Source organism: Zootoca vivipara, chromosome 3 (genome assembly GCF_965207765.1).
Source record: "Zootoca vivipara chromosome 3, rZooViv2.hap1.1, whole genome shotgun sequence".
Taxonomy (NCBI): Eukaryota; Metazoa; Chordata; class Lepidosauria; order Squamata; family Lacertidae; genus Zootoca; species Zootoca vivipara.
The window spans coordinates 99,030,966-99,049,818 of NC_142586.1; the positions used below are offsets into that span (position 1 = coordinate 99,030,966).

The following is an 18,853-nucleotide window of genomic DNA, read 5'->3' on the forward strand; positions in this document are numbered from 1 at the left end:
GGACAAACATGGCACAGGTGTTGCAGGTCACTGCAACTGCTCCCTCGCTGTCCATCATGCAAAACCTGAGTGTTCTGCCATTTTCCAACTGGCGCCGGATAATTCAACAAAAATTGCACAGGCGCAGTCTCTCCCCCACCAGCTCCTGGGAGCTTCGCTAAGGAGGTAAGATAACACTTTTATTGGGGACATAATGCATCTTGCTAGCTGCCAAATTTATGAATTTCAGGATTGCTATAATAGATGCCTCCAGTCATGTTTTTAAATAACAAATTAGGAACATAAAGGGTGGGGGACTTCCTTTGCAGGTCCTCAGATCCCTGGCTCTCAACAAACCAGGTGCTAAGCCGAAAGGAGAAACCTCTATAGTTTTTCAATGTATAATAAAAAAATACATTTCTGTAGCAGGTGATAGGCAAACCATAATTATTATCTGATGAACCTTTACCCTTACTATAGCACAATAGTAAGCACAGTATTTCAGAAGTGGGTGTGGTCCAGGTGTTTTAGGTTACTCTGGGTTACCTTCTTGGAGTGAGCAGGAGATGTGGGTTAGTCTTGAAAAAGAGAGTAGAAAACACACAATCGGTTGAAAAGGAGGTGAGCAAAAGTTACTGCTGTGGAGAACGAAAGGATGGAAAACTCTCAACAGGAACATGCCCTGGGGGAAGAAGAGACTGAGAAAGTGAGTGAAATTTAAGGCTGACACTTGGAGGGGAAGAAGGGTGCATGCACACAAAAGCTTATACCCAGAACAAACATTGTTGGTCTCTAAGGTGCTACTGGACAATTTGTTAATTAATTTATTCATTTTGACTGCATCAGACCAACACGGCTACCTACCTGAACTTGGAGGAGTGGCAGAGTGAAAGTGGTTTCAGATTTTAAAACAAAAATCGGACTAATAAATGGAATAAAATTAAGAAATACAGTGAAGGAAAAACTTCATACTTGAATTGAAAGATTAATGATTGAATTAGTGAATAGAACCTGTAGGATATGTTATTTGTTTTAATTTATTATATTTCTATCCCACTGTTCCTTCCAAAGGAGCCAAACACAGCAAACAACCAGCAATATAACAGTAAAGAACAATTCCAATACACGAGCAAATATCTCAACTGGGATTGCCAGTTTCATGCTATGCTATTCATGATTTAAATTGTACAACCATAACTGTGCAGCTTCTTAAGGCACATTGGGAATTTATTGTAAAGTGTGGAAAGCGAATGCATCCCTCAACACACCATGGGCACACATTCAAGAGCCAGAGACAACCATGAATTTGTGGTTCAAATGGATCAAAATCCCCAACCCTGCTGTAGCTGCTATAACATCTTGGTTTGTTACACGAGATGCGGCTCTAGCTGACGAATGTACACCATCTGTCCTTCCCTTCTTTCTTTTTAAAATAATTGGAAGCTTTATCCAAATAACATATTGGCTATGATTTCCATACAGGTAAATAAGAGATTCCAAGACAGCATTTTTTGCTCGGACGATGATAACAGCCTCTATTTCACATACAGTGGCAAATCAAATGTTCTAGAGGTCAGAGACCTCAACTACCAGGTAAAGTGGGGAATTTATTTAAATCCATAGAGTGAGGTAGAGTGCTTGGTAATCATCTGCTTAAAACATTTGAGCTGAAATTTTAAAAAGCAATTAGCGATTTTTTAAAAATCCTAATGAAAATTCATTAGCATTTTGGTTTGAATTCCCTTTATAAACACATTTTTGGTACACAGTTTTGACAAATGTGCACATTTTTGCAAGCAATTTTCCTAATATAATGCATTTGTTAATGCATTAATATATTTCATTTTTATGCACACTTTTCATTAATATATTTCATTTTTATGCACACTTTTCCCCTAATTTATGCATTTTGTAAATACTGTTGGAGAACTAAAACACAAAATTCAGCTAACTGGCTGTTTTCCAGTTCTCATATTGTTTCAAAAAGTGTGAATTTGATGGTCTCACCTTTAAAAGTGGGCTGAAATGAATTTCTCCCCCATCCCTATTGCAGGGTATAAATGGTTCCACTTTGATTGGAAGGGAATGCTGGCTTAATGGTGGGAGAATAAAATGTCAAGGGTAGGGTTTTCATTTTAATGCAAAACTACCAAGCCTGTACTTCCCAAAGAAATACACAGACCAAACTCTGGATCTCCTTCGAAATACACTTTTCTCTGAATTTTGTAATGCATTTCTCTAGCCAAAGAATATGTTAAAAGATAATAATGCATATTTTAGTAGAAGCAAACACATTCAAAATTGAATGTATCTAGGAATATCTTTAATACTGCAAAACTGCTTACAAAAATTCCTATAGTGGGGAAAATTGCATAACAATATGTGTGTGTGTGTAGAAATCTGCATGAAAATACAATTTTTCATGAAGATGTTTATATTTAATTTTTTAAGTGTATGCAGGAATAGGGCAAACCAAATTTAAGAATGGAAAAATAAGAAATGGAAAGAAACTGAAATTGCCAGATTTCTTCATCCATAACTAAGCGTGGTCCGTGATACGAACTCAATGTATTTCTCTTAGACCTCTTAACAGTCAATATGTGTCTACTCAGAAGTAATCTCCATTGAATTAAATTAAACAGACCTTATTCCCCAGTAAATTTGCAGTCAAAGATAGTCACACTGACAGTAGCTCTAGTAATGTTAAAACATAGGCCCATTAACCTAAATGGATCTGCTATGAGTAGAATTTAGTTCAACACAACCTAAAGACTTTTAAATGTGCCTGAATGCATTTCTCCTATGTCTTTTAACAAATTGGTATTGATTATGTTCATTACTCATTACTCTACATTGCAAAGCAGATACTTAACAGATCTGTCTGGGCAGCTTACTGGAGAAAGATACTGGCCTGATGATTTTAGCAGTCTCTGTTTCTGCAGAATCCAATCTTGAGACCATAAAACCACAGGACTGGAAAGGACCTTAAAAAACCCTTTTAGCCTAAGCTGAAACGCATTGCACTACTAAATGAATGGATTGTGTTTTTAAAAGTGTGTGGGGGGGTTAATATCTGCCGGTGCTCTTGCATACATGCTGGAAGGTGAAAGCAGGTTTATTTCTTAGTAACAATTGCATTATATCTCCACAAAGAGCTAGACTGCAATCTTGAGCATCTATATAACTTCCCTGTTTAGGGAAGCTTTTAATCTTTAAGAAATTAGTGTATTCTAATATTTCTGTTGGAAGCCGCCCAGAGTGGCTGGGGAAACCCAGCCAGATGGGTGGGGTATAAATAAATTATTATTATTATTATTATTATTATTATTAATTATTATTATTATTATTACTACAGCTAGATAAGAGGACATCCTTGCTTTTTAATAAAATTAAGGTTAAGCATTTAGCATGAGGGGTATTTCTGTGGCTACAGTCCTGAACATCACACCTGAAATTTCACCTGGAAAAGCACTGATTTGGGATTTGAATTTAGATATTGGTGGATTAAAATACTGTCCAATAGACCTCCACAGCTCTAGACTTGTTAGAAATTACAATGAACTCCCCCTTATTTCATTTGAAGCATTCTTACTCTACTTTTCAGATGATAAAGCCTTCTAGAGCAATTGACAAATCATCATCATCATCAAATGTCAGGCATTTCTACTTAACAAAAACACCATTCATCTTCCATAGGTTAATATAGCCTCACAGGTTCCCTGGTATGAGAAACTAGCAGAGATGAACATTCCTGGGATGTGTGGCCTGGACTCCGATTCCCATGTGGCAGCTATACAAAATATGAGTTTTAAAGTCAGAAGTGGGCGGATGCTGGCTCTCATAGAGAGCTCTGGTAAGAATTAAATCCCTTTTTAATCTGCGCAGTCTCAGCATTTGTTTGCTATATTTTCAAAGACAATAAAACAAGGGGTGGCCCTACTATCGAGCAGAGTGAGGCAGCTACCTCAGGTGGAGGGCAGACAGCACTTTAAGCCAGCCTGGGGTCTTCAAGTTCAGTGGAGAACCCTTTCCCATTACCACTGTCAAAGTAAGATTCAGCTGCCGCCAGTCTAACTACCTTCTGTACAAATAATTTAGATTTGAACAGATCAGAAAATGTGGATGAAATTTGGGGTGAAGAACCTAAAGCAGCCGTTCTCCCATAGATACTTAAACATCTGGACCTGTTATATTTGCAGCTTGCGGAAAGACGTCTTTGTTTGACGTGATTACCTGCAGGGACCACGGAGGCAAAATTACGTCAGGTGAAATCTTGATCAATGGAAAACCTTGCACTCGCCAGCTGGCAAAGAAATGCATTGCCCACGTACGGCAAGAGGACAGACTGCTACCCAACCTGACAGTCAGAGAAACGCTATTGTTCATTGCAAAATTGCGTCTCCCCAAGATGTTTTCAGATTCACAAAGAGAAAAAAGGGTAATTAGAATGAAAATTAAGTTGTCAAGAATGTATTTAATAACATTAGCTAAGTGGCTGTATGAGTTGTTTGGATAAAGAAAAGCTAATCTGAATGTGATTATTCACCTTCTTTTCTTTAATCAATGATAGAGCATGTTTTACCTAATATCTCCTCTTTTTTGGATGGCTTGCAATTTTACTTTGTTTTGTGCTCTTTGATGGAAAAATATGAATTGGCACATTGTCATGCCAAGTGCTTGTCTAACTCTGGAGAGGCATAGATAGGAAAAGAAATGCCTTGATAGAAAAATTGATTCTTTAAAATGCAAATGGCTACTGGCTGTGTGGGGCAGAGGGCAGGATCGGCCCTAGCAATGTTGGGCCTGAGGCAAAAACTCCAAGGTTGCGTCCACACGACAGCCCTTCAGCACTGCAGAGTGATTGCTTTTCAATTACCTGGAAACAAAGGGCTAGATACAACATAGTGCTAAGGTGAGCACTCTGTTAGTGCAAGGACTTCTCCTCGTGCAACGTAGCATTCTCCCCTATGCCCCCCAATCTGTTCTGGAGTTCCCTCCAACCTTCCCCAGAAGATTTGGGGACTCTGCAGGACACATACAGGAGAGCAGAGAGGAAATCCCATTGCACCCTTGTGCTAGTGCAACTAATCAGTCTCATACTGCCCCAAATTACAAACAGAAGGAGAGCTAGTTCAGCTTCCTGTTTCCCAGAGTGGTCAAGCAGATGCTTCTGGGAACTCTGTAAGCAGGACATGATGGAGATAGTATTCAGGAGGCATCTTTCCGAAATTAAAACAGTGTTTCTGCACAGAACTTTACATAAGCCAGAAGCAGCTCACTAGGTGGTAGCTAGCCACTATGCTAGCTTACTGGGAGGGAGAGGCAAGGCAGTGGAAAGGTCAGCGCAGTGCAAACGCACTGGTAGGAATGCTGGATTTAGTTATCACGGTGCATTTGCACTGTGTCAACCACCGTACCCTTCCTCGGCAAGCCACTGCTGAGTATAGCATTATATTCTACAGCCAGGGCTTTTTTTCCAGCTGGAGCTCAGTTCCGGCACCTCTCAGGTGGGTGCTGTTACCATTATAAAAGAACAAGGGAGGCGTTCATAGTGAGTTGCAGCACCACTTTATCTAGAAAAATAGCACTGTCTATGCACAGCAATGCCCTTTCCATGGCCAAGATCCTTCTATAACAGGCACCCCCAAACTCAGCCCTCCAAATGTTTTGGGACTACAATTCCCACCATCCCTGACCACTGTTCCTGTTAGCTAGGGATGATGGGAGTTGTAGTCCCAAAACATCTGGAGGGCCGATTTTGGGGGTGCCTGTTCTATGATGTTTATTTGCAAATGGCATTCCACGGTACTGCTATGAACACTGTCTTCTCATTAATTCTTCAGGTAGAAGACGTTATAGCAGAACTGAGATTGCGGCAATGTGCGAACACAAGAGTAGGGAACGAATATATCCGTGGTGTTTCTGGCGGGGAGAGAAGACGAGTGAGCATTGGGGTCCAACTGTTATGGAATCCTGGTAAGAACTTCCGAAAGCATCTCTGCTGTGCTTCCTTCCCAGGGCTGTGGTTTGGGTGCTGAATAAAGGAGGGTGCTGGCATAGCCGTGGGTGAATATGGGTGGCTACCTACCCCACAATGTTCTCTTTTAACTTTCAAGTGTATGACTCAAAAAAGGTTGTCTGTAGCATCTGGCCACATGGCAAAGTACATTTTACCATGTCTTTGTTACTCTGCATTTTCAGATACCTGCAAGGGCATTTACTAGCTCTACAAATGGTCCTTGATTTTCAGGTGGGCACATCATAAAGTTGTTTGTGGCCAGAAATACCTGTTGGCCAGTGTTTTATCCAGGCAACTGAAATGAGTGTACTGTATGTGGGGTGAGGGTCTTGTAGGTATGCGCCCATGCCCTGGGTGAATGTGGGATCAGGGTGCATAGCACCACAAGAAAGAGATGCTTTACAGCCATGGCCATTTTCTTAGGTTTAAATTATGTTTGCGCAGAAGAGAGCAAGCTTCCCTTTTCAAACCTTTGTCCCAACACAAGAGGGGTGGAGCAAGTGAGGATGTGATGACAGCAAGCAAGACCCCCATTCTGCCCCCTCTCTGGGCTGTAATATCATGGATCGGTAGAGCATGACACTCTTGATCTCAGGGTTGTGGGTTTGAGACCCAAGCTGGGGGAAAGGTTCTTGAATTGCAGGGCATTGAACTAAATAGGATCTCTTCCAACTCTACAATTCTATGGTTCTATGAATGCCTAAATATTTTGTGTGTCGTATGCATTTCAGGCATAGTCTTTTGCTTTCCAGATGTTGTTGGATGGTAACTCCCATTGGTTCCCATCAGCTCCAGCCAGGGTGGCTAATGATCAGGGATGATGGGAATTGTTGTCCAGCAACCTCAGGAGGGCAAAAAGTTGTCAAAACTTCCGTTTTTTCCTCATTAACTCATTAACATGTTAACTCACTGAGATCCAGCGCCGAGGGCCTTCTGGCGGTTCCCTCACTGCGAGAAGCAAAGACACAGGGAACCAGGCAGAGGGCCTTCTCAGGAGTGGCGCCCGCCCTGTGGAACGCCCTTCCATCGGAGGTCAAGGAGATAAACAACTACCTGACATTTAGAAAACACCTAAAGGCAGCCCTGTTTAGGGAAGTTTTTAATCTGTGATATTTTAATGTATTTTGGTATTTGTTGGAAGCCGCTCGGAGTGGTGGGGGTTACCCAGCCAGATGGGCAGGGTATAAATAAACAACAACAACAACAACTCATTCCTCATTAATTTGTCTCTGAAAAATAATCTGCCTGGATAAACTGCTGGAATAGGCCACCAAGCTATGTAAGAACATATTTAGGATGAAGGTGAAAGCTACCAACCTAATCAGATACATACATAACTCACTGCAATTAACTTTGCTTCCCCTTTGGCAGGAATCTTGATACTCAATGATCCCACAGCTGGACTGGACAGCTTTACCGCCCACAACCTCGTAATACTGCTGTCTAGGCTAGCAAGAGGAAATAGGTTAGTTCTTTTGTCAGTTCACCAGCCAAGATCAGATATCTTCCAGCTTTTTGATTTGGTTCTCTTGATGACATCTGGACTCACAGTCTACTCTGGTGCTGCCCAAGACATGGTCCAATATTTCACACAAATGGGATATCCTTGTCCAACATACAGCAATCCTGCAGATTTCTACGGTTGGTATAATAAGTTATATTGGGAGGGTTATTGTTTGTTTAAACTGAGGGTTTGCAGATAGCCAGCGATGATCAGATTATGTTGTCTGATTGACTATTGACTAGAAAACTTTCCCCTCTACCTTTAGAAGTGGCAGTGGGAAAGGCAGAAAAACAACACCAAAGTTTGATTTGGGAGCAGCCCTGGTGCCAGCAATAGGCCAGATCAGGTACTGGCCAAGGATCCCAGAAGTTTAGAAAGGCCCCTCACTGTCCCCAAGCAGTTGTGCTGCTATTCACTGCCCTCTCTCTCAATACCCGCCCCAAGATGCTTTTCAGTGGCAGGTGGCTGTACCATTTGAATGGGAGCCAAGCTAAGTTCTCATCTGCTGTGTTCATCTGCCATTTTAAGTTACCCTCCCGCACTAAAAAAAGCCCACCTCTACAACCTGTTTTCCAATATCTATAATCCAGGTACAGTCATACCTCAGGTTACAGAAACTTCAGGTTGCGCGTTTTCGGGTTGCGCGCTGCGCCGATCCCGGAAGTACTGGAATGGGTTACTTCCGGGCTTTAGCGCATGTGCAGAAGCGCTAAATCACACTCTGCGCATGCACAGAAGTGCCGAATTGCAACCTGCACATGCACAGACGTGGCGCTGTGGGTTGTGGATGCTGCGGGTTGCGAATGTGCCTCCCGCACGGATCACGTTCATAACCCGAGTGTCCACTTTAGATCTATAAACTTAAAGTTCCCCTGTGCCACCAGCATTACTTGGCCTGCCCTGGTTGGGGGTGGGTGGGCTGGGAAGGTGGAGGCCCTTAGTGGGCATCATACAAAGGACCCCCCTGAAGTTTGACACCAGACCAGTTTGGAAGACAGAGATAGATAGAGGCAGAAGGACAAGTTGATTAAAAGGGAGGCAGTTATGCAATGAAACAACCACTCTCTTAGGCAGGCATAGACAAACTCCAGCCCTCCAGATGTTTGAGACTACAATTCCCATCATCCCTAGCTAACAGGACCAGTGGTCAGGGATGATGGGAATTGTAGTCCCATAACTTGTGGAGGGCCAGAGTTTGCCTATGTCTGTCTTAGAGAAAGTAGTAGGGTTAGCAGTGGTGCTCTAGCCCTAATAATCTGCTTGTTTAGTTATAGAGAAAACAAACACCACATCTTAAAGAAGGATTAGAATAAACTACTAGTAGACTACATAATGCCTTGAATAAGTTGTGGATTACAATCCCCATCATCCCTACTTGCCATATATTGGCTGAGGCTGATGGGAGCTGTAGTCTATAGCATCTGCTAATGAACCACATTGGCTATCACTGGGCTAAACATTATCAAGAATTTCATGATGGCCTCTTCAAGGGTGGAACAGACTACAAGAGAAGCTGGCAGCCTCTCCTTTGTCAGAGTTTACTAAAAGAGTGAAGACAAACAATAGGTTCTTTAAATACACTATTAGTAGCAGGAGAGCAGCTGGGGAGGCTGTTAGACCCTTGGATGACAAGGCAGTCTAATGTATACTAAAGGAGGACAATGAGATTGTAGAGAAACTGGATGAATTATTTGCATCAGTCTCCGCAGCAGAAGAGAATAAGTTTCTGAATACCAGGTGTTGGAAATCACAGGAGGAGAGAATGCTCTTGAGCTCAGGTCCCACTTGCAGGCTTCCCATAGACATCTGGGTGGCAACTGTGAGAACAGGACACTAGATTTGATGGACCACTGGCCTGATCCAGGAGGTTCTCAGTGTTTCTGGATGGTCACCTATCAGGGATGCCGTTATCAGTGGGCACTTCATTTGATGCATGAAGTGTAATCCTAAATTGACAAGCAGGGAATTTAAACAGAATTGGAAGATGGGATTCAATTACCTCTGAAAAGATAACCGTAAATTCAGGTACGAAACTGAAAACGTTTGAGCAGCATGTGTGGGTTATATGATCTTACTCAGGATCCTGTCTTACAGTTGATTTGATCAGCATCGAGAGGCAGAGTGAAGAAAAGGAGATGGAAAGCAAGCAAAGGGCTCGCTCACTTGCTGCCATGTTTCATGAAAACATTAAAAATGTGGATGACCGCTTATGGAAAAGCAAACCAAGAGACAACATGGTCACTGTTTCTGCACAGAGGTAAAAACAAGAGCTGTAAAGAGCTTTGATGGCGGTATATCAAGGCAGTATATAAAGAAATTGGTTTCAGAATAAACCCATCTCCCATTTCCGTCCATTTTTGACAGCTCTACTACGTTCATTTTGGAGGAGAAAATTACTGTGAACTCTCATTCGGCCGAACAGTTGCCAGGATGGTTACAGCAGTTCACTGTTTTGCTAAGGTAATGTTGTTTCAAGCCCTGGTAAGAGTACAAATATCAGACAGGAATATTATTATTATTATTATTATTATTATTATTATTATTATTATTAATTCAACTTATACACTGCCCTATACCTGGAGGTCTCAGGGCGGTTCACAACAAGACCACAACATATACGGTAAAATCAAACAAAGCAATCACTCAATAACACCCCCCCCCCCAAAAAAAGCCACATTCTAAAAGGGTGTTGGATCAACCAAAGGCCTGGTTAAAAAGGAACATTTTTGCCTGGCGTCTAAAGGTGTATAATGAAGGCTCTAGCTCAGGCATCCCCAAACTGCGGCCCTCCAGATAGATGTTTTGGCCTACAACTCCCATGATCCCTTGCTAACAGGACCAGCAGTCAGGGATGATGGGAATTGTAGTCCAAAACATATGGAGGGCCAAAGTTTGGGGATGCCTGCTTTAGCTGAACTTCCCTGGGGAGAGCATTCCATAGACGGGGAGCCACTGCAGAGAAGGCCCGTTCTAGTTGGTATACCTATTTAATTCCTGGAATATCAGTATCAGACATGACCATCTAACATGGTTAATGTACACTTCCTCCAAGCTTGATGGCATTATTAGTTATGGATATGGATTGAATGGTCCTCATCTTGTGTCCTAGGGCCAAGATTATAGGGATCTGGTTGGTTGTAGCAAATAGAAATACAGGTGGAATCTATTTAGGTCCAAAAGCACAAACTTGACCTATTAATCATGCTGAGTTAATCAGCAGAGGCCTCCCCAAGGCGTTTAAGGTGGGCATCATTCATTGTAGTAGCCATAGATATGTTCTCCATCCTGAAGTGAGGAGATAATTTAGGCTCAGAGTTGATAATGTTATTTCTTTTTGTAGCCGCCAGATCTCCAATGATTTCCGAGATCTCTCAGCATTGCTGATCCGCGGATTTGAGACTCTTCTAATGTCATTGTTAATGGGATTCCTATATTATGGCCATGAGAAAAGTCTGTCTATTCCGGATGTATCGGCACTTCTGTTTATGCTAGGAGCTCTGATTCCTTACCTGGTGGTTCTTGAAACTGTAGCAAAATGTAAGTTTTACAGCGTTAAGAGTTTTAGAAGGGTTTTTTCTTTCTTTTAGATTTTAACTTTTTTTAAAGACGTTTGAAAAAGAAGTTTTTAAAAAAATTCAGAAACAAAAGCAATGTTAAAAAAAACATGGCAGTCTGCAATTCTAACAAGAAACACAATGGTTTATTTCTGCTTTCTGCTATAGGCCATTCTGAAAAAGCTGTACTGTATCAGGATTTTGAAGATGGGCTGTATCCTGTTAGCCCATATTTCTCAGCCAAGGTAATTGGCTTCCGTTGTAGCAAGATGGCTTCCAATCCCTTCTGATCTATTGGAAATGTTTCTGGGACATGGAGAGCCATGGGCCACCATTTGAGAAGCACTGAACTATTAACTCTAGGAAAGATTATGATTAATTGTAGAATGAAAGCCAGTAATGGGTTGATGCTGTGCTGTAAGGAAGAAGAAGAAGAAGTGTTTGGATTTGATATCCTGCTTTATCACTACCCTAAGGAGTCTCAAAGTGGCTAACAATCTCCTTTCCCTTCCTCCCCCACAACAAACACTCTGTGAGGTGAGTGGGGCTGAGAGACTTCAAAGAAGTGTGACTAGCCCAAGATCACCCAGCAGCTGCATGTGGAGGAGCGGAGAAGCGAACCCGGTTCCCCAGATTACGAGTCTACCGCTCTTAACCCCCACACCACACTGGGTTTTGTTTTGTTATGTTATGTTTATGTTTTGTTAGTGTCCCAAAGAAGAGCCACAAAATGCAAGCAGCTGTGCTGATCCACATAATGAAATAAATAAATGCAACCCTCTCCCGCCCCCACCAGCAGCAGTATGTAGGATAATACCCAATTAATTAGGATCGGGTGACGGTCACAGAAAAAGGTGCATATAGAATCAATTTACATTGTAAAACACCTTGAGCTTTAACCAATGATCTTTAGCCAGCTGAAATGCAGCTTTTAAACAGTCTCGCAAAATATGTGTTACCAGCGCTATTTTTCTAGTAAAAGAGGTGCTGGAACTCACCATGAACTCTTATATTGACAATGGCACCCACCTGAGAGGTGGGTTCTGGAAAGTTCTGGCTGCGTTCTGCCACCTGCGTTATGTCAAGTTCTGGCTGAAAAAAGCCCTGTGTGTTATCTTTTAAGACATAAGCAGGAACCTCAGCAAAGAAAAGAAGTACCTAGCCCTTGCTTAATTTTTCCCTCTGTCTTTAATTCCTCCTTTGCTAATCTGTTCCAAACTAAAGGAAACAACAGAAGTCTCTTGACCAGCTCATACACTTGCCACATGGAAAATCCACCCATTATCCTGGCATTACCCTGGCCAGATGATGGCAATGCTCCTGATCTGAAAAAAGTAAAATGCCAGGACCTCTCTGCTATGTGTTCCCTCTCCACTGTCCCATCAAAATCCAGCATTAGAAAGTTAGAGAAACAATGTCCCATTTATGTCACAATTTTTGGGGGCCTCAGATATGGAATAAATTGGTCAATGGTGTTTCCTTTCTCAAACAGGTTTTAGGAGAACTTCCAGAACAGTTCTTCCTAATGATCGTTTACGGAGTTCCTACCTACTGGCTAGCAAACCTCCGTCCGGAACCAGAATATTTCGCCCTTATGCTGCTGCTGCTTATGCTAGTCACTTTCTGTGCCCGGACCATGACAATGTGGATGTCTGCCATGCTGCCAACATTTCCTATCTCGGCCTTCCTTTCCAATATTCTGTTCACAATGTTTTTGATGAGCGGAGGCTTCTTCATAAGCTTGGAAAACCTATGGACAGGTAAGCTGGAAACATCAGGCACCCAACAAGCAGAAAGCTACATGCACAGAAGCAGAGGAAGCAATGCCCTGCAACCTACAAATGCCTAGCTGGGATGCCATATTTCATGGGTGGAAAACCATTTAAGCATCTATACGGAAATATCTGAAGGCAGGCCTGTGTCAGGAAGTTTTCTGGTGTTCCATTGTCTTTTATATTCTGTTGGAAGCCACCCAGAGTGTCTGGGGCAACAGATGGGTGGGGTACAAGTAATAAATTACTATGATTCCCTTCCTGACAACTTTCTGGGGGTCACATGCTAGCATACCCATCAATTGCACCGGAAAAAACGGGACATCCTGTTTTTCCTGCGAGAGCATGGCAGCCATTTTGGGCACCATGTTCTTGTGCAATTTCGGGCAAAGATCTTGCCCCCGAAAAAGTGTTTATTTGGGTCCACGATCTATGTTGAATTAGGCTCCCTTTGCTTCCCTCTTTTTCCAGTTCCAGCTTGGATTTCTAAAGTATCTTTTGTCAGGTGGAGTTTTGAAGGATTAATGCAAGTTCAATTTAGAGGACGCATTTACCCGATGACGTTTGGCAATATCACCTATCCAATTCCTGGGAAACTAGTAAGTCACTTTTTTCTAGGTAACATTTCTCATGAATATAGCTATTCAAATATTATGCGCACAAGTTAACCACAATTTTGGGTTAGTGTTGCGTGCGTGTGTGCGCACACACACACACACACCCCAACCCACAACTTACATGCATTTAACTTGTGCACATTCAGCTTCATGGATGTTGCAAAAAAGAATAAAATAAATTTAAAAGGGTGGAAAGGGGACGCAGTTCCAGGAAAAATGACTTTGGCAATCCCACCTGCCAATGAACTCAGTGGGTTCTGACTTTACAGTAAGTCTGCTACTTGCACAAGGGTTCAGTTCTGGGAACTGTGCTCAGAAGCAAAAACACATAAAGCCAGGAGGGCCCCCTAAAAAAAAAAACCAAGCTGCTCCTCTCATTCTCAGACCACCTCCATTTGCTCAGATCACCTTTCCCGTGCTCACGTAAGAAAAGTGAGCATAAGTTGCAGGCTTACTGTACACGATTTTGGCTTTAGGTTTGACCCCTGGAACGTAACCCCTGTGCAGGTTGCAGACTTAGTGTACACAGACACACACACACACAGAGTACTCTGGAATTGTACCTTTTATATTTATATTATTTTATAATATTTTTATTGATTTTCCAATATCGTTCCAATAGCAGCCTCATTATATAACAATACCAATTTTATCCAACAATTATTAATGCCAATTGTTTCTTTTATTTTAAACTATGAAACACTGAGAGGCCTCTGTCGATAAGCCAGTATAGAGTTGCCTAATGAAAGGCAATTAGTCTTACTGAGCACTAGGGGCACTCATCTTTCTGCAACACCCTACAATTATAAACAGATGCACCTGGGTGCCAGCCCCCCTGACTATAGGTTGGTGGCAAGAATGCAGCTTCAAAGGAGCTCCACTCCGTTGCCATTCAAGAGGACTGCAAAGGAACTGCTGCTAGACACTGATAGTGTTTCCCCAAAGGAGCTACCTTTGGTTGCTGAGACCCCTTCGAGATCCATTTCTGCTCCCTCTCAGCATCCAACCCATAGCACTTTTGCCAGCACCCATCAGCTGATTGGCTCTGGTCATGCCCCTTTGAAGATGCACACTCCACGGACCATCATCTGATCGGTGCTGAGAACAGTCAATTCAGCTGCACAGGAGTTTTACAGGAGGGGATTTTGGGGGGAGGGGGGAATGGAAGGTCATGGCACCTCCCCTCAATTCACAATATGTACAGTGGTACCTCGGTTTTCAAATGTCTCCGTTGACAAACATTTTGGTTTTCAAATGCCATAAACCTGGAAGTAAATGCTTCGGTTTTCGAACACACCTCAGAAGTTGAACATGTTTCACGGCTTCCGCTGAGAATAAGATCCTGAGGCCTAGCTTTTGGCTGTTGAGTTTTCGGTTTTCGAACATTTCAGAACTCAAACGGTCTTCCAGAACGGATTATGTTCAAAAACCAAGGTACCACTGTATATGTATATATGTATGTGTGTGTATACATATACATATACATACACACACATACACACACACACATATTCCAAATAAAATTCCAATACCCCTGTACATATTTTCATATTTTTAAAAAGATTTTTCTTTCAGATTATCCCATCCCATTTTCCATGATGTCCCCCCCCCCACTTGCTGTGCCCTGTCTTCCTTCTTTTTAAACATAATCATAGCACAATAGTCTGATTCTTTCTGTTGCTCCTAGTTCAAATCCTCCTTACGGATTCTTCAAGCTATAATATTTCTTTAAATTATCTGATAAAGGCTTCCATTCTTCAACAAAACAATCATCATTAAGTTCTCTTATTTTAGCTGTTAACTTTGCTGATTCAACATAGTCCATCAGTTTGGTTATCCATTCTTCTTTGGTGGGAACTTCTTCATCTTTCCATTTCTGAGCGTAAAGAATACAGTGTATATTCCTAGCAAGCCCCATTCACACAACCGAGACTCTTCAATCATGGCTATCAGCTGAGGTGGGGGTAACTTTCAACTTGGAGCCTGTAGCTATTTTTCTTTAACCACCTGTGCCTGCTTATGTTTTGCTGTGGCTGCAATTGTCAAACGACGAATGATGGGGAAAATTTGGAGGGATGGTTGTTTTGTTAAAGCAGCAATAATTCCCTTCTACACACCTCAGCTGTGAATTTGCTGGAAAACAGTGTTTAGAAATTGCACTGCACCACCCCTCAAATGATGCTCATGCACTCATCAAGAGAGATGTCACAGTTCTTGCAATGACAGACAGTCGTAACTGAAGAGCCTCTTATCTGAACTTTATAGATAGCTTCCGCAAACCGTGGACACAAAGAGAAACAAGAGCAATGTCAAAAGGGGAATGGGTTTGCTTCTTTCCTGAAATGTATATGGAAGAAATTTTAAAACAGGACGGGGCAGCATTTAATTCAGTAGTGACTGGGGCCTATTGAGACTGGTAGGGCGTAAGGCAGGAGGCCAACAGTGGATGGCGCCACAGCAAAGGCAACTAATTCTATGTTTCTCCACATCCTCCTCCCTGCTGAGTTTTACAAGTACCAAAGAGCAAATGTGTTTATACCAACTTATACAAACTCAGACCATTGATCCATCTAGCTCAGTATAGTCTATCCTGCCTCATAGAAGCTCTCCAAGATTTTCGACCGGGGACAAATCTCCCTACCTGGAGACTGGACCTGAGATCTTTTATATGCAAAGCAGATGCTCTACCACTGAGCTGTAATACAGACATACTCCTCTCAGAACAAATAATGGTTTCATCTTCAGATCTACTGTTTCACTTGCATGCATTTACCGGATTTTTCGCTCCATAAGACACACTTTTTTCCTCCTAAAAAGTAAGAGGAACTGTCTGTGCGTCTTATGGAGTGAATGCGTGGGCCCTGGAGCCGAATTGCCCAGGGGCAAAAAGCAGATTGTGCTTGGCTTTTTTTTTTTTTAGAAAGAGCTAAAGGCTAACAAGAGGAAAGGAGAGTGTTTAAAGGAACCAGCTCAGCAGCTGAATTCAAGAGATCAGGGAGGGAGATAAAAGAGCTAGCTCCCTTCCCAGCCCGCCCCCTTGCCCAGGCCTCCATTGTTGTGTTTCCCCAGCTGACATGTGACTGGCTGATTACATTATCTGTCTGGAAACTGTAGAAATGGCTCCCTTTCCTTTTCTAAAGAAGCTGCAGAACTGTGAGTTGAACCCTATAAAAACAGGATTTTTTCCCTTTGCAAGGTAAGCTCAACAACTTTGAGCTGATCCTCAAAAATGGAGCTTTCCCCCTTTGCAAAAAAAGCTGCACAACTGTGAGCTGATTCCCCCCAAAAACGGGGCTTTCCTCCTCTAAAAAATTAGGGGCGTCTTTTGGTCAGGTGCGTCTTATGGAGCAAAAAATACTGTGATTAGTTGATTGAAACTCACTAATAAATAAACAAATACATTTTATTTCATTGGAATTCAAATTGATTAATTGGAATTTGATCGACTTACAGGTACTCCAGTCAATGGACTTAGACCTCCAGCCCCACTACGCAATTTACCTCATCTTGGTCAGCATTTCCACCACCTTCTTGGTTTTATACTACTTATCTCTTCGGTTCATCAAGCAGAAATCAAACCAGGACTGGCAATAATAACATGACACTATTGATTATGGTGGCAGGAGTGAAAGCAGGAGAGAGAGTTCACACGGGTCCATATTAAATGCCAGATCTAACTCTTGCAATAAAGGCAACACTTAAAATGGACCATAAACTCTTGTTTGTGCTTATTAAAATGCTGCAAAGATTACTGTATATTCCTGTGTGTGAGACTACTTTTTAACCCAGGAAAATCTTCTCAAAAGTCGGGGGTCGTCTTATACGCCGGGTCGTATTTCTTATACGGCGCGTATATCCCAAACTCTATATTTTAACTGGAAAAGTTTGGGGTCGTCTTATACGCCCAGTGCAGTGATTTGGATTAGCCACCAGATGGCAGCAAAATACAATGGGTTAAAATGCTGAATTTCTGTCCCTGCCACGTTCTTCTTGTAGCAGGGGATGAAGGAAGCCGGTTGTTGAGTAAAGTCTTCAGGATTAGATGACATAGATAGTTGTGTCACTGGTAAGATCTGTGTGATAATGTATGGAATAATAGCGGCAAGAGTACTAGTCGCGAGAAACTGGAAAGGCTGTAACACACCCAACATACCTGAGTGGCAACTTTTAATGAAAGAATATGCACAGCTAGCAAAATTTACGGGAAGAATTAGAGGGCAGACAAAACAGAAAATAAAAAAGGAATGGAGGATTTATGACGATTATATAATGAATAACTAGATATCCAAAATCTAATCAGCAGAATACAACTGAACCCAATACAAATTAAAGAATAGATAATGATGTAAATAGGTTAAGATTTGTGCGATATAATAAGGTTAAAGTTTACAAACTACAGAGAGGTAAACTGGAAGTCAAAATAAAAGAGGTGTAATTGATGTGCATTTAAAGATTTTCTCTGTTTTTGTCCAATACTTCATGTGTTGTTTTTGTGTGTGTGTTTTGTGTGTGTTCTTTGTTTTTTCTGTATTCTTTTTTTGTGTAAAAGAAATATGTGGATGAAGAACGCTTGTGTTTGTGTTGGTAATTATGTTGTTTGTTAATGTTTTTAACAAGAAAATTAATAAAAAACCTATTAAATTTTTTTAAAAGGTAATATCTGCGTGATTTACATATAGAAGCATAATTCAGAGAATGGGGCGATTTTCTAAAAAGGTTCTCAATAAGTCACAAAGTAATACACCTCTTACCTTTAAACTCTGACCCTCCAGATGTTAATGGCTCCCATCCTCCCTTGCATCTCAAGGCAGCCCTGTTTAGGGAAGCTTTTAATGTTTGATGGATTTCTGTATTTTAGAATTTCTGTTTTTTTGGAAGCCGCCCAGAGTGGCTGGGGGAACCCGGCCAGATGGGCGGGGTATAAATAATAAATTATTATTATTATTATTATTATTATTATTATTATTATTATTATTATTATTATTATGCCTTTGGGCTGATGTGTGTTGGAGCCAAGCTCTGGAGGCTTAGAGGCCTAGTCACATCTGCCCTATATAAATCAACTGTGTCAAAGGATGGCAATAATCTAATCTAATCAATAATCCTTATTTGTATTTCTTTGGGGTAACATAGAGAATTGAGAAGACCCTTTCTAGGAAGAGTTACAGTACAACCAAGAATGCTTTGTTACGTAGCAAATTATTATTATTTATTTGAAGAGAACCTCAGGATGTAAACTGAATTTCTATTGCCTTTTGGAACCAAACTTTTGTTGTTATTGTAATCCAGGCTTTGACAACCTATCGTTTAATCCAGCTTTCGCCAACCTGGTGGTTGGAGCTGATGGCCAGCCCAAAATGTCTCAGGGCACCATATGCCAAGCCTGATTTAATGTATTTATGAGTTCA

General features: G+C 41.6%; 1 protein-coding gene across 2 annotated transcripts; it reads left to right on the plus strand.

The window, feature by feature from the left end:
• The first annotated feature begins 530 nt into the window (after positions 1 to 530).
• On the plus strand, positions 531 to 18,430 carry ABCG8 (ATP binding cassette subfamily G member 8). 2 transcript variants are annotated; one of them, XM_035111199.3, is made up of 13 exons: positions 531 to 685; positions 1,462 to 1,572; positions 3,676 to 3,832; positions 4,179 to 4,417; positions 5,823 to 5,955; positions 7,370 to 7,639; positions 9,597 to 9,759; positions 9,867 to 9,962; positions 10,843 to 11,039; positions 11,225 to 11,301; positions 12,549 to 12,816; positions 13,300 to 13,427; positions 16,899 to 18,430. In XM_035111199.3, the coding sequence occupies exons 1-13, from the start codon at positions 635 to 637 to the stop codon at positions 17,037 to 17,039; spliced, it is 2,031 nt and encodes a 676-aa protein (XP_034967090.1). In that variant the 5' UTR covers positions 531 to 634; the 3' UTR covers positions 17,040 to 18,430. The 2 variants fall into 2 exon arrangements, with proteins under 2 accessions (XP_034967090.1, XP_034967092.1); XM_035111201.3 differs by lacking the exon at positions 1,462 to 1,572.
• Positions 18,431 to 18,853: the final 423 nt, after the last annotated feature.